This window comes from Mucor velutinosus (genome assembly GCF_035048745.1).
Source record: "Mucor velutinosus strain NIH1002 chromosome Unknown tig00001564, whole genome shotgun sequence".
Classification (NCBI taxonomy): Eukaryota; Fungi; Mucoromycota; class Mucoromycetes; order Mucorales; family Mucoraceae; genus Mucor; species Mucor velutinosus.
The window spans coordinates 1,696,022-1,711,430 of record NW_027041906.1 but is presented as its reverse complement, the minus strand read 5'-3'; the positions used below and the strand labels follow the sequence as shown (position 1 = coordinate 1,711,430).

The 15,409-nt window shown below is 39.7% G+C and overlaps 4 protein-coding genes across 4 annotated transcripts; 2 read left to right on the top strand and 2 right to left on the bottom strand.

Moving 5' to 3' along the window:
* Positions 1–5,188: 5,188 nt before the first annotated feature.
* ATC70_010842 (uncharacterized protein) lies at positions 5,189–6,091 on the top strand (the record flags this gene model as incomplete). Its single annotated transcript, XM_064830048.1, has 5 exons — positions 5,189–5,362; positions 5,415–5,456; positions 5,515–5,565; positions 5,637–5,988; positions 6,048–6,091. 5 exons carry the CDS (start codon positions 5,189–5,191, stop codon positions 6,089–6,091), a joined length of 663 nt encoding a protein of 220 aa, XP_064682550.1.
* A 247-nt stretch (positions 6,092–6,338) lies between these two features.
* On the bottom strand, positions 6,339–7,786 carry ATC70_010841 (uncharacterized protein; the record flags this gene model as incomplete). The annotated part of the gene is made up of 3 exons (XM_064830047.1): positions 6,339–6,506; positions 6,571–7,454; positions 7,534–7,786. 3 exons carry the CDS (start codon positions 7,784–7,786, stop codon positions 6,339–6,341), a joined length of 1,305 nt encoding a protein of 434 aa, XP_064682549.1.
* A 2,619-nt stretch (positions 7,787–10,405) lies between these two features.
* ATC70_010840 (uncharacterized protein) lies at positions 10,406–11,746 on the top strand (the record flags this gene model as incomplete). Its single annotated transcript, XM_064830046.1, has 1 exon — positions 10,406–11,746. The coding sequence occupies one exon, from the start codon at positions 10,406–10,408 to the stop codon at positions 11,744–11,746; it is 1,341 nt and encodes a 446-aa protein (XP_064682548.1).
* A 524-nt stretch (positions 11,747–12,270) lies between these two features.
* On the bottom strand, positions 12,271–15,369 carry RPS0_2 (structural constituent of ribosome; the record flags this gene model as incomplete). Its single annotated transcript, XM_064830045.1, has 7 exons — positions 12,271–12,373; positions 12,460–12,539; positions 12,595–13,382; positions 13,437–14,496; positions 14,556–14,894; positions 14,954–15,117; positions 15,180–15,369. 7 exons carry the CDS (start codon positions 15,367–15,369, stop codon positions 12,271–12,273), a joined length of 2,724 nt encoding a protein of 907 aa, XP_064682547.1.
* Between the last annotated feature and the right edge of the window lie 40 nt (positions 15,370–15,409).

Sequence of the window (15,409 nt, the reverse complement as noted above, 5' to 3'; positions counted from 1 at the left end):
AAATGTGAAAAATGCTCTCATATGAGAACATCGGCGTTCCTAAAGATCTATTATAAGTCGGCCGATGTTCTTATGAGAACATCCGAAATGTTCCCATGTGAGCACATCCATATTCTTATATGAGCACATCGATTTTCAGAAATTTGAAAAAAAAGAATGCTCCTAACGGGGTCGAACCCACAACCTATCGGTTGTGGATCTGACGTTCTTCCCACTAAACTACTCGAATATCTTAATGAAATATATTCTTTTACTTTAATAAGTAGTTATTAGGTAATTTTAAATTGCCATTTTCTCGTGCAATATATAATACGTTTAGTAATTTTATGAATCTTACAGATAATAAAAGTCTCTCTGTTGCCTACAATATTATAGTTTAGCTATTAAAACCATTTTATTCATGTGGAAAACTACACCTTCTCAAATGAGAACATCAATGTGCTCATGAGAACATCGATGTTCCCAAAAGAGCGCATCGATGTTCTGTGAGAACATCAGTTGGGCCGTAGTGGCACGAAAATACCCACTGCACAAATTCATATTAAATTACCGTAATTAAGGCTGCCGCGGCAGAAGACTGAGACCAAATTTACTGACCGTGACGTCGGATAAGACGCCCTCTCATTCTTCCATCATACGCCTGTTTTTTCGCTTTTTTTTTTGCAAAACGCGTTTAATATCAAACCATGGCTGTTTTGAAAACCGTTTGATTATTGATAATAACACTCTACCTTCTGATAACCCTGTCGTGCACTGTTACAAGTACTTCATACTGCTTCGTTAAAGTGAAATATATTAGGTACCATTGGATAATGAGCACTGAAAGGCGTAGAATTAACACTAATTGAATTTGTTTATTAGGCTTTGATAATACTTTTTGTCTGTTTGACGTTGGTGCTGCTGCCATTACTTCTTTGCTATCTCTGCTGCCTGCTTCTTTGGCTTATCATGTCTGGCGATTGCTTCTTTGGTCTTTGTTTGGTCTCTGGTGTCGTTCATTCTTTGGTTTTTCTATAGTACTGGTGTTGCTGCTGCAAATCTGGCCTTTTCTGGTCTACTATATTTGGTGCATGCTTGTTTCCTGGTCTGTCTCTGATGATTGCCTATACTCATATGGTCTATCTATGGTGGTGACAAGTGGTAAGTAACCTCTTTGGCCTTTGTCTGCTCTCTACTGATGGTGTTCGTTCTTTAGTTTTTCTATGGTGCTGGTGTTGCTGCTGTAAATCTGGTTTTTTCTGGTCTACTATATTTGGTGCATGCTTGTTCTCTGGTCTGTCTCCGGTAATTGCCTATACTCGTATGGTCTATCTGTGGCTGTGGTAAGTGGTAAGTATCTTCTTTCTTCTGGTCACAATGATATAAAACTTCTTTGAACGCTTATATCATTGCTTCCTTTCTCGTGATAATGCATTCATGATGTTTGCCTTATTGCGCTTTTTTCTTCCTTTTTTTTCGTTTGTTGGTAGTGTTTCCTCTGTAGCTTTACATGAAACGATATTAGTCATTATGTTGTATCGCAAACTTATAATACCACTGTTGCTTTTGCAGTTGTGCGTATTTGTGTCATCATACTGCTTTACATCCGACTATTACTACCATGCGCGTTGCCCATGTATGCATTTTTCTTTCAACAGCAACGAGCTTTTTTGAACATCTTTGATATTGTGTTTGTTATGCTTTTCTTTGACTCGCTTCGTGTGAGTGTCTCTTTTTTGCCTGCATACTACTATACTCGTATAGTATTATATTCTTTTCCTTTATTATTTTTATGTTTCTTTGAAGCATACCTTTTTTTTTACGTTGTGTGGATGTGCCTATCCCTGAAGCTCAACAAGACTTTATCCGAGGCTAGGAGGTAGATAGGCTGCCTCCACTTGGTTATCGCTACTTACTTTAGTGATGATTGAGGGTCTCAATGCCTGAATTTAAAGCTAGGTGGTGTATGTGGAATACATCCACTATGATCTGCATTCCGACAGTTCATCCAGTTACCAGATTTAGATATAAACTGTATGTACACTGGATTAGATGTACGATATCGATTTATACTATGATCATGAGAAGATATGGACTTCAGATACGCTAGTACTATAAGATTCATACTATATAAGATATAGGCTATAGATGGCACCACGGACATGGATGGCACTATAGACTTATACTTGTATTCCGACATTGACTACGGATGTTTACCATATCTGGATAGGCACCAAGATTAATGCAATATGAGCTTGTTGCTTCAGATGTGCACTTCATGATCCACGCTATAAGACACATGCTTATATCCGTGATACTAGCTACAGATACTTTATGTACTACAGACTTGTACTATATATGAGACATGCTATAGACATGCATACGATATGCTATAGACATGCCATATATCCAGATACATGCTAAAGATGTATGCTTAGCGATATACACTCAGATATGTACTATTAATATAGACTAAGAAGACTGTACCTATCGGATACATGCTACTAGATCGATATTAATTATCCTTATGGAAAGGATAGATCAGGGTACTTCGGATGAGAGTCTAATTATTCATCCAGACAGAGCTAAATCATGATTAGCTTGCTGGAGTTGTCTTTTAGCATGATTAGACATTAGTTGATCTGAGTTGACTTATTTGTCAATCTAATTAATAGAACTTTTATCCATTGTTATAGTATATAAGAAGGATCATCTACCTGGCCAGTAGAGAGACTTCAGTTTACTTTACACCTGTCAGTTTGATAATAAAATATACCTTTATCAAGTTGACATTACTGTTTTTTTTATTCTTTTTTTTCCGTGAATTTTAGTCTATCAAGCCTCAAATTCCACAGTGTAAGTAAGGCATGCTCTAGCACTTGGGGGAAGTTTGATGATAGCAGCGGCTATATTGCTACTATAGCGGCGCTTAAAATTTTGCCTCACATCAAAACAGAGGGAAACCCTCGCAATTTTTTTTTAGGTCAGCGGAGTTTTCAGGCAATCTGATTGGCTAGGAGGTTGAAGCAACGAAGGTCTGCAACTAGTTGATTTCCGATTGATGTCATGTATTATAATTTTGTGTTTGTAATAAAAATGTATTCAAATATTGATACAATTTAAATCCTTCTTTATTCAAAAGTAAGACAAGGTGCAATTATTCGATCTGGCATTCATTAAGGAGTTTTATATGAGGAATGTAACTTAAATTTGACATTATGTGGGGAGTATAGATGATTTTTGAAATTCGTGAATCTTGGATAAATGCTAAAAGTAAAATTTCTTTAATTGTTGTATCCGAGCTTTGAAAGGAAGTACAAGTATAGTAGAGCAGCAAATAGAATTGCTATAGGCATTTAAAAAAAGGACGTATAGAAATGACTAGAGGCTAAAACTGAAGAGTCTTTATTAATTAAAAGGCATTTCGAGATCCTTTATTATATAATAAAGGATTATTATTTTTCAACAAGCTAACGATCCTTTAGCAATCAAGAAACAGCAGAATAGAGTTCCTACAACATTCGTATAATAACATAGTACTTTTCAGAGAGCATACGGTTAACTAGTCAATTGAGATTGATGTTCTGACAATCACACCATCACAGTTCAATTGACCATAAGAAGTTCCAGCCGTATGAATATTCCCAAACATCTGCAGCTCACCCTTTATAGCTCCTTCTATCATTAAGAATGAGTAACAATGAATGACTTGGTCCGACCATAGCTAAATTGTCTAGAACTCATCTAATCCGACAGACTCAACATAAGGGTCTCTTCGTTAAGGTTTCAAGGGCTGCCATGGATAGACAGGAGCATCTTATTTAGTATATTGGTCCCTTTCTCTTTCTGCCAAGGCATTTACATCCCGATGGCGTTTGTTCCATGACCATCTCTCTGCGCAGGCTCGCCTGCATACCATCAACCGTACTAGGCATCCCTCCCCAATCTGTAAGCTGTGTACTGAATCACCTGAAAATGAATACCATCTGGCCATCGGCTGTGACATAAATTCCCTCCTCTGGTTTGAGGTTGTCCCCACCTCGGTCTTTCAGATTTTTTCTCTACGGACAATGCCATCTGGACTGGTTTAACTACCCTTCACGACCAGGAAAAAAAATCCTATGGATATTTTCATCTTGGGATTTCTGGAGCTGCTTTCTCTTCTCTATGGCAGCGTCATTGGAGCTGTACTCTTGAGGATGAATCATGTTGTACTCAGACATTCTTCTCCTCTTTTCTCGTCGATCACAAGTTGAGATCTTCTTTCTTAGATATGTAAGCATCCTCAATGGTTCCTTCTTCTTACCGTCTCTATTCATATTCTCAATAAAAAACACCTTTAAATACAAAAAAAATCTATTTAGTATATACTAAATTAAAAGCCTTTGCTTTTGATATAGAAAACATGATCTACTGATTTTTGTTGAAGATCATGATGTACCCCCCCCCTCCATGGATTTCGGGCGAGTTTGGTCGTTAACCTTTTGGTACCAAAACAGCTGGCAAAGGTCTCGGCGAGTTAGTGCCAGTCGAAAGCAATTGCTTGGCAATATTTTAGAGGCCTAAGACAGCTTCTAACGAGTTATTGCTGATCAAATTCATTTGAATTTCGTTATGTTTTGCATAACTTTTAGTAAGAGGCAATGCTAGTTTGCTGCCTCCTGTCGCTATTTGAGTTATTTCCATTGATGTATATATATATGTAGAAGAGGATCGTCAAGAAGCCAGACCTGCTATTACAGATCGATTATTGAAGGTACTTACTTGATGGTGAATAGTTGCAAAGTGCAATTCTGTATAATTGTAGGATGATTCATTTGATATAATTTGTGCTGAATCATTTCCTATGCAAGCAGCTACTTCCCTCTCAATCTGGTATTGCTAAGCATCCCTCATTGAGCCAGGAAAGCTCATAACAGCTTACAATTTTAACCATTTCTAATTACAGGATAATCGTTATCAGTTTCTATAACGCTCCTATGCATTGTATACATTTTTATTATGCAATCATTTTCTCCAGTTGGACCCTGAGCAATACTGATCCAAGTCACTACGATGAGACCTGTTCTCAAACCTGGATTGGGACAGAAAGAGAAGACACCTCAATGACCAGGTAGTTTTGAATAAGCGACGAGCTCGCGAAGCTTCAAGAAGAAGCTAACGCGAGAAACGCATCTTCTATTTATTTCCATCAAAACTAAAATTCAATATGGCAAAGAAAGGACCCAACAGTAAAGCCGAAGCTGGTAATGCCAAAAAGGCTGCTAACAAGGCTGAGAAGGATAGAAAGGCAAGCGCTGCCGCTGAGGCTGCCGAGGCTGATAAATGGGCTCAAGGTGCCAAAGGCAAAAACAATAAAAAGGAAGAAGCTGAAGCCAAGAAGGTAAATTGCACACAAAACGTCGAGAAATTGATGACTGACATGTAGAGGATAGGCTGCTGCTGCTGCCAAAAAGGCTGAAGCTGCTAAGCTTTTGGTAAATATGTAATGTGTTGTAGATTCGGCTGGATTGCTTAGTGATTTTGCCACTTTAGGCCGAGGAAGAAAAGGAGTTCAAGAAGAAACCTACTTTGAAGGGTGTTGATGTAAGCTGAATGAGCGCATATGGAGTCGTGAAATACATCTGACAGTGATACTATGTGTGTGCTCAATATAGAAAAAAGCAGCTCAAAAATCTGCTAAGCATGAAGCTGCTAGTCAAGCCAGACGTGTTATACCTGAATTTTCTGCTACAGGTATTGATGACGCTCTTGATCTTTTGTCAATTGACGAAGGCTCAGTCAAGGCCAAGGATATTGAAAAGCACCCCGAGCGTCGATTCAAGGCTGCTTTGGCTGCTTATGAGGAGCGTGAGCTGCCTAGATTCAAGGCTGAAAATCCTGGATTGCGTTTGACTCAATTGAAGGAGTTGATGTACAAGGCTTTCCAAAAAGCGCCCGAGAATCCCTTCAATCAAGGCAATGTTCTGGCCTACAATGCTACTCAAGAGGATGCTCAAGCCATGAAGGGTAAAGTCAACCAAGAGAAATGTCATTTGTACTTACATGTATTAACGCAATCCCACTAGCCAACAAGAACAAAAATATTCAAGATCGTCTCCGTACCAACTAAACGATTTGATACAACTATGCAGAATTTGGTTTTTGTATATATCTCTCATTGAAATCAAACTCGCAGCCATTGTTTTTTGGTCAAGACGATGCCTTTTTTTTTAGTATTTTGCGCAAATAAATATAAACGGATTTTCAAGCAAAATGTTACATGGGAAAAAAGAAAAAAAAAAGTACATATAAGTATATAGAAATCTAGTAATAGGATGTAAAAATGATAGTATGAAATGAATGAGAAGGAGATGGAACTATTGAACACGAGAGACAACTTCACGGAAGCCCTTGATTTTGGCACACTCTCTCTTCAAATTATCAGCAATTTCAGTGTCCCACAATCCTGCAGAGATCATGAGTCGAGAATAGCGAAGACAGACTTCTTCTCTAAAATAGTCATAGAGCTTCTTGTTGTATTTACGCTAGTCAATGATTGTCAGTACAGCTTGCCCTCCCCTCCATGCATTCTATTCATTAAAAACTTACCTCTTTTGCTCTTGTATCCTCAGGATAGTGGTGAGTTTGGTGAATCAAGAAATCGTTTGGAAGAACCCAATAATCAATGCCTGCCAAATAAATTTCGTACAGGCAAGCAGCCTTATTAGCACCATATCCTACGAAACGCTCATCACACCAGGGCGAGCCTTCCTTTTTGAAAATGACATAGGGCTCGTAGGAGTAGTTGTAATCAGTGACTTTATAGTGAGTTGATGATTTGTACCACTTTTTGTAGTCCGTTGAGCCATGTCCTCTGGTCCAGCCCAAATGGAACATGTCGATCTTCTCAGTGAGAACAATGTTCATCAATGCCTCCTTGTCCTTGGGAAACAATCGCCAATCCTCTCCGTCTTCTTCCAGAATGTACTCGAATGCAGGCACAACAATTGCAGCCTTGCCGCTACGCAATTTTTCCATCAAATCGTCATTTTTGCGCAGAGATTCTCTGAAATCAGTACATAAATGGAAATCCACATCGAGCATCATAAGATAATCTGTTCTGACAAAGAATTTGGCAACATTTCTCCACATATTGAACTGACGATCAAACTTGTCTACTACCAAATGGATGTCCACATATCTCCCCATATCAGGATTGTCATTGTACATGGCATGCAGATCACGTAAAATAACATCCTTAGTGTTGTCATCATTGACATGAATAGCGACTGAAATAGGGCCCTTATAACGTGTTGCCAATCTGCTGAGGACGGGGAATCGATTGTGAGTAACCAAGGTGGAGATGGTTACGTCTTCCTGGTCAAAACGCTCTGATGCTTTGAAATAGTAGGGGATTACTTTGGATGGACCCATAGCATCCGAGAACACCTTGCTCAACACCAAATCCTCGGGAATTGACTGATTCTGTCCACCTATTTATAGAGTGGGATTTTTAAAAATAAAAAAGATTAAATCGAGGCACATCAATTATAAATAAACATAGGTATTCACCTTCGGCATTTGTCCATGTTACTGTCTGTAAGGAGTGGTATTTTTTCTGAAGCTGATTGACGCTGACAAGGTCTTGTCTGCGTCCACCAGCTGTTGCTGATGCTGATAGAGAAGAACCGGATGATGAAAGCGAAGATGCGTCTTGAATCCAGCCGAAGCCAAGCAAGTGTATTGTAGCATAAAAGAGTGATCCAGCCAAGTAGAAACTCAAGAGTAGCCGTAATATCTTTGACACTGTGAATGATTCCTTCATCTTCTATAGCAAGCAGGAAGAAAAAGCAAGAAGAAGAAGAAAAAGTTAAAAATAAACGATTTTAGTGCGAAAGAGGGTAGATGAACAACAGGGAGGGTATAAATCTTAATTAACAGGTATCCTGTACAACATTAAAATCCAAAGAACCTTCAAATCAGATTTGAAAGCCATTGCCTATTGTGAACAAGGACCTGATTTCTGGGTTCTTTACATGCCTCTTTTTGCCTTGATTTTGCTATATTTATATATCAACGAAATAGTTGAAAATTGACAATTTGCTGCAAGTTTATGTAATACATGTAAAGAAACTTCAATTCGAATTGACATCAGCTTGCTTCGAGCCACTGGTTGGGTTTGGTTATTTGAAATAACGCAAGATGTATTATAGACAGATTATGGCTTTAAGTCCTAGATTCGAAAGCACACATGGACAAGATTTGTACTGTAAGTTGGGAGAGTTGTTCCGCATTATGCTCAGAATTTTGCAGAACATAAAAGATATAATGCATCATGATACACCCATTGCTGCGGTGGGCTTGTTTTCTAGACAGAAAGCTGGCCATGCGTAAATACAGGACTTCCACAAGATCTTACAGTGACTTTATTGAAAGATTGTCATTGCAAAAGACACCTTTATAGCAAAAAAAAAAAAAAAAGATTCACCAAGCAATTTTCCTTTCAAATTCATAATCCTCATTTAGCCAACATCGCAATCAGTATCGCAATCAGCATCGCAATCATTATTGGGATCATCAGAAAGGCATTTGGTGGGTCAGCCAGCAACAGCGCCTCAAAATTGATTCAAATCCAGGCAATTTTTTCTGCTCAAATATTGGCCAAATCTCGTCTTTTTCCGACTTAATTGAACTATTTCGCTAGATTCGACTATATAAACTGTGATGATCAGCCCCTACTTTCTAATACACTCTTGGAGTACTTTTTAAGGCGCTTCCAATGGTGTCAAGTAAAATAGATGGTTTGACTGAAATTATTGAGCAATTCGGTAAAATAAGAAATGCGATTTTTAACCAAACTGTTTAGATTTTGCATATGAAAAGCCTCATAAAAGTGGTTTCAGAGGTTGCTTTGGACCAAGAGAAACAGTTTGATCTCATATACATTATAGTAAAAGTCTTCATTTTCAAGGTGAGAAACGCGATCGTTTGGCTTTCGATAAAAACCATGAGGGATACCTTATGCTTTTTGGTCGATTTTTGACCATGTTTTTTTTTGGTCCCCAAAAAGTTGAGCAAAGATGTCAGAAAGTAATTGCTGGATGAGAGCAATTGTTTGGCGTCATTCCGGTAGCTTAGCAAGGTCTACATGTCAAGATATGAAGGCTTGAAAACTGTCGAATTTGGCTGTGTTTCTTACATTTGCTTGTCAATAGACGCGTTCTTGTTACGATACAAAGACGTAAAGGCATTTTATACATTAACCTAGATTTAGAGCATGCTGTTACATCCTAATATTCAGCCGAAAACATTAGGTTGAGTGGCACTGTTGTATCGTAGTACCATAACACAATGATATAGCTTATTAATGAAGCGATGACGGCTGTAGGGCACGTTGGGCATTTTAGACGTGAATGTATAGTATAGTCTGCATCTAGTAAAACCTATATCTTACAATAAAGCGGTCCTTAGCTGGGTAGCTCAAATCACTAGGTGGTCTGTATCCTTTTACAAATAGATCGTTTAATGTATGTTTTTGTAATCAACTAGTTTATTTTGTTTTAGGAAACCAAACCCTCCTTTTTACTCAACCATCCAAAGTATCTATAAACTTATTGTATTGCAAATATGAAGCGTTTCAAAGGTTTAGTCAATTAGGTCTAAACCTAAACAGTATAGTATAGATAGGGCGCTTGTTCTCTTTATCGCAAATGATCCGCAAAGAGCTCGTACTTTGTCCTTAGCTATGGCACAGCAAATCCGACAAGCGGACAGTAGTGCTCCAAGAAATGAAAAAACGTGCTTTGCGCACAGACTTTCTGTCAAATCTTGCAAATGACACACGTTGTCTATTTTCCACCATCACAACACATTTCCTGCTAGCAATGTCTAAAATTTCGAGCTCTGTGCAGGGCTATTTGGAATACGATTAGTAGCTGCTGTGTACATGTCTAAAGCTAGCTCCTCGAATGCACTGTATCGCGCGTTTATCTGTTTTTTTTAACATGCGCCGCATGTGAATTTAAAGAAAATCCTGGAAGCATAGGTTGTTCTCTTTTTAACTTTAAGCAATAAAAACTTGAATATTATCTACAGCTAGCTTCAGAGTAGTGAATTTGCATCTATCTTGTGAAGAAGAGATAGACAATTAATTCCAATTAATGAAGTATATACATTATTTATCTTTCTCGTGTCAAATGCAGTTTCAGAATCACGCCAACTCAGCGTGAATCAGAGTCGTATGAAATAACGATTACATCTGGTGCTTGACTTTTAGCGTTTTTCTATGAATCTCCCCTCCCTCCCCCCCAAAAAAAGACAGAAGAAAGGTTTCATGTGTACGTTTTGACATGTATGATGGCGGTGAATACAATATATAAAAGAAATTAAACTTGCTGCGATTGCTTCTTATTCTCTTTCACCATCTCGTAAATCATTCTTCAATATGGCAATCGCAAACAATGACATGCACAAAAGAGAAGAGGTTTCAACAGAAGCAACTAATTCCAATGAAGAGATCAATTCAAAGAAATCTCTGACCTACACATTACCGACCCTATATGCACCAATGTCTACATCAACAGTGACAGAAGATGCTACTTCCACAGAGGATCCAGGGCAATACCATATAACACTATTTACACCCGCACATACATCTTCATCCATCTTAGACATGACAGAAGCTACACAGAAAACGGTCGATCCCTATGCACCACTCCCTACAAAATATTCTGTGCTTGTTTCAAAAGCACCAAATGAAGTTACCAGAACCACGAAATCATGGGCCATTGCGACATCCACTGCCTCCGCTAGTGCATCAACAACACCCTCTATAATGCCTGTCAAGTCTTACTCAGGGCTGAATAAGGGGGAATTGGCAGGCGTCATTGTGGGAAGTATAGCCGGCGGTCTAATGGCTATCTACCTACTTTATGTAATTTGTTGGGGCAGGAGGAAAGCCTTGCGAAAAGCTAGAGAGGAAAAGTCTTTAAAAGATATGGAAAAGAAGACAGATCATGTTAGTACCATCCATCTTGACTATGACAGCGACGAAGATGAGAAGAATCCCTACATGCATCATGATGACAATCAGCCTGTCAGCTTGCCCCGAACTCAACCACAGTATGATCCTACTCGGATCTATTGCTCAACGTCTCGTTCTGACCCTAAAGAAGATTTTCGATCGTATTACAGGACATCCCCTAGTAATACAGGTAATAGCAGTTCGTTATCAGAAGGCTCTACTACACCATTAAATGTTCACAACACTCTGCAGCCATTTTACGGTGGTTTCAAACCTTTCTATGGGCCAATGTTGCAGCATCAGCCTCCTGCTTTTGTCAATCATTCCACGAATAGCATGTCATTGTACGCACCGCATCAAAAGCCATACACAGCTTCTACAATGCCTGTCGCCGGAAATGCAAGCCAGCACTTTTCGCCAATGTATGAAATAGGCGCACCTTCCAGTACAATGGGGGCATTGTACTATCACCGTCTCAATCCTGCCACACCAGAGATCTACCAACATCAACAAGTATATCGTAGTAATATAGGTTCTCCTACTAACAAGAGTGGTAGCGAACGTTGTGGAAGCACTGTATCATCAGTTTTGATGCATGGTGTTGTTGAAGATGAGGATATTCAAAGTCTGCCGCCAAGCGAACCTGCTACCGCCTTACATTCTGTGGACCAGAATGTTGCACAGCAGAAGCAATCACTGCCATCGCAACCAACAAGTGAAGATCTAGCAAACAATGCCGAAAAGGCATTATCCCCAATATAATTTTACGTATATACATTTAATAATTCTCTCTACGCTATTCCCATCAAATAAATAATAGAACATGCATTTCGATTTACTCTTCATTTGAATATTCTTTAGACAACCTGCTATGATTGTTTCCAGAAAATTAAAGTTGACTTAGTTTTGTTGGGAAATCTCTGCAGACAGAAATAGCTGGCATTTGTAATTTTAGTATGTCGTCTGGTTCGATATTTACTATCCAAATGATTTTCCATTTAAAACGCTACAAAAGCCTCTGACAACAGTTGCCACTACAAAGATGCTAGATGCTGATGTTTGAATCATTCTTTGAATGCGTGGATCAGTCTGGTGTGCTTCAATCTCAATCTGAATGCAACATTTAGGCTACTCAACAATTCATGCGAAACAAGCAGACTAAGTTTATTTAACAACAGACATCAGACCACGCACATCAAATACACAACAATGCAGTGATATGTTTGCTCAACTTTACGAGAAAAAAAAACAGGGGTAACTTTATTAGATAATACAAATGTACATATTTATGTGGATATGGATGATGCATCGTTGTATCCATCTTCTGGACTCTCATGCAGAAAAGAATGTTTCAAGAGTTCATCCGCTGAAGGCCTTTCTTCATGATTTCTTGTAGAAACACAAAAAAAAAAAAAAAAAAAAAAGAAAAGAAAAGTTAGTTTTCAGAGTATAAAATTGGGAATCCAATACATTACAGTTGAAAAGTGCACCTTAAAAAGTCTTGAGCATCCTCACTCAAATTAGCTGGAATATTAGGAGCGGTATAGCATCCAATCTAAACAAAACGTACGTTAGGAGAATAGGACCCCAATGCACCTAAGCGATTATACCTGGAATATAGCTTGCATCTGTGAATACTCTGGGAATGGATGATCACCGGTCAGCATTTCCACTACCATGCATCCCAAAGACCATATATCAGCTTTTCGTGTGTAATGCGTTTGCTTCACCACCTCAGGAGCCATCCAGTAAATAGACCCTTGCAAGCTCGGTCGATGTGCAGCAGAAGCGCTTTGTCCTTGTAAGATGATATCTTCTTCCACCTTTTTAGAGATACCAAAATCTGTAATTTTGACACCTCCCTTGTTATCCACCAGTACATTGGCTCCCTTTATATCGCGATGCACAATATCCTTGTTATGTAGGTAGTTCAAACCCTTGAGAATTTGGCGCACAAAACTCTTTACCAACGGTTCCTGAAAAGCGCCGTAACTGGAGAGAAGACCAGCGACAGAACCACCTGGCACATACTCCAAGAAAATGCTAAAGTAGGATTCATCTTCCTTTGAACCCAAATACTGCACGATATTATCATGCTCCAGTTCACGCAATAGCTCAATCTCTCTGTGAAGTGCTTGAACCATGGATTTCTTTCGTTCCTCTGTAGCTGAATTTTCGACTGGCAATTCAACTTGTTTGACCGCCATCAATTCACCACTGATCGGATTCAGACCCAAATAAACATCGCCAAATGTGCCACGACCAATGAGAGACCCTTTCATCCAGGTATCTGGTAACAGTTTTGATTTGGTGGCGGAAGTAGGGGTAGTGACAGTCTCTTTGATGGCAGGAATGGTTGTCTCTGATGCAGCTTCTTTCTCTTTCACGGTTTCTTTTTCTGCAAATAAAGCATAAGAGGGATATTTCATGATTTTGATGCTCCATCACTTACTAATTTCATCTAATTTGAAAGATTTCAGCTCATTCAGATAATTCAGGCTGGAAGTTCTTCTTTGATTTGCTTTTTTCTGTTGGTCCAGCAAATCCTTTGCAGCATCTTTGTCAATTGAGGCACTTGGAAGCACATCTCCTTCGTCAGATGGCTGCAAATGGGTATCGCTTTTTATGTGCTTTGTCTCTGCTATCGACTCTTCATGGTCGCTCGAAATGCAACTTCCACTGCTACTACTACTGTCGCTGCTAATGTCACTGCCGAGCACATCCTCTTGATCTTCCTCCTCTTCCAGAAACTTATCCAAATCGACACCCAAAACAGACACTAATTCAGGTAAAACACTGTTTCGATAATTGCGAGGCTCCAATCGACTCAGCGCTGAATTTCTGCGAGTCATTGATAGTCGCTGTGCTTTGATACCCGCTGTTTCTAACACTTCGCGATTGTGATTTGGAAAGAACGATTGCAGATTGGATGAAATGATCTCAGATGGTGGACGTTCACCAAAGAAGCGTCTACGTCCCTGGCCACGGGTGCTGCTGCTATGGCTGCTGGTTGTGTTTGATCTCAATGATCCAACTTGACTCACACGACTTGAATAGTAATCAGGCCGGTTCAATGTGCTCGAGCTGGAGTTCCAATTGTTGTGCAAGGGCGAATGAGGTTTCTGGTGCTGGTCATCGTCTTTTCTGAATCCTCGTCGATTGGCATTGATGGTTCCTTTGCGCTTGAACTCTTCGTGTGTAGGATACATGTGCCGTTTGCGTAGAATCAGTCTCTCTTTTTCTGGTCTGTCGGCTGATCGACATATCTCGATCAGTTCCAAATCTGATAAAGCGCGCGCTTCTCCATTTGTGCTGGAACCAACAAAGATACAGTAGCTGTCTGCATTGCTCTCATCAATACCGAATTTGTGCAGCACCTTTCCCATGATTTGCTTGGCTTCGTTTGCTGTGTGCACATTGACAATACGCGTTTGTCCATCTTCACCAAACACTTTTACACATGTCTGCTTTACTTTTTCCATGGACATGATGCCTCCCTCTAATGAATTTCTCTGATTGAAACAATGAGCTCTTGAGCAGTGGGGATCTCCAACGTCTGGTCAAAACCTACCTTTTGTAGTGTTCGTGGACTGGATGGTGCTTGTGAGTATACATCTGAGTTTTGTTGTTGGCTTTGTAGTGAGCTTTGTTGCGAAGATTGCAGATTGGAAACATTGGCATTGCTATTGTTGTGCGCTCTCTGTGGTCGTTTCGAGTCTGATCTGCCCAGGAATCTGGAGAATGAATTGGATCTGTTCAGTAAGCTTTTGGCACTTGTTTCTGTTGATTTGGAGATCTTTGAATTCGCATTCGTCGGTGTGGATGCGAAACTTTCATTCACATGGAGCCCTTCATGCTGTTTGGGTTCAATATTACTGCCATTGGCGTGTCTTTCTAAGGGTGTGTGTGTCTAGACAAGAAGAGGCGCATGTTAGCTTCTGCATTACAATAGCAGCTCTTTGGACTTACTCTGGTAGGGGTTCGTGCGGCTAAAGAGGCGGCTAGATAGCATTCTTGTCGCAGTGCCTTGATGGCAGCAACAAGGCGCACTCTCTCGCCCACTGTTTTGATGTCCATGGCTTTAAATGCCTCATAATCCAGGTCGAGCAGCACTGAGCCCGTGATGTTATGTTCTTTGCGGGTGAGAAGAGTGAGTGAGCATGAGAATTAAAAACCCTATAGACATGATGGATACCTATAAACTTTTGGCTGAAACGACCCAACGCTTGGTTACAAAGCCAATCCGTCACTCTCTGCTCAGACCAGTTCTTTACATCGTCCAGCAGTGTTCTTTTGTACTGGTGTTCTGAATAAGAAGGCGATGTTGGAGAGGGCTGCCTCAATTGTCTTGCTGATGGAGAAGAAGGAGGCAAAGGTATCGACATGATTATAGCTTGAGAGAAAAGAAAGAAAAGAGAGAGAGAG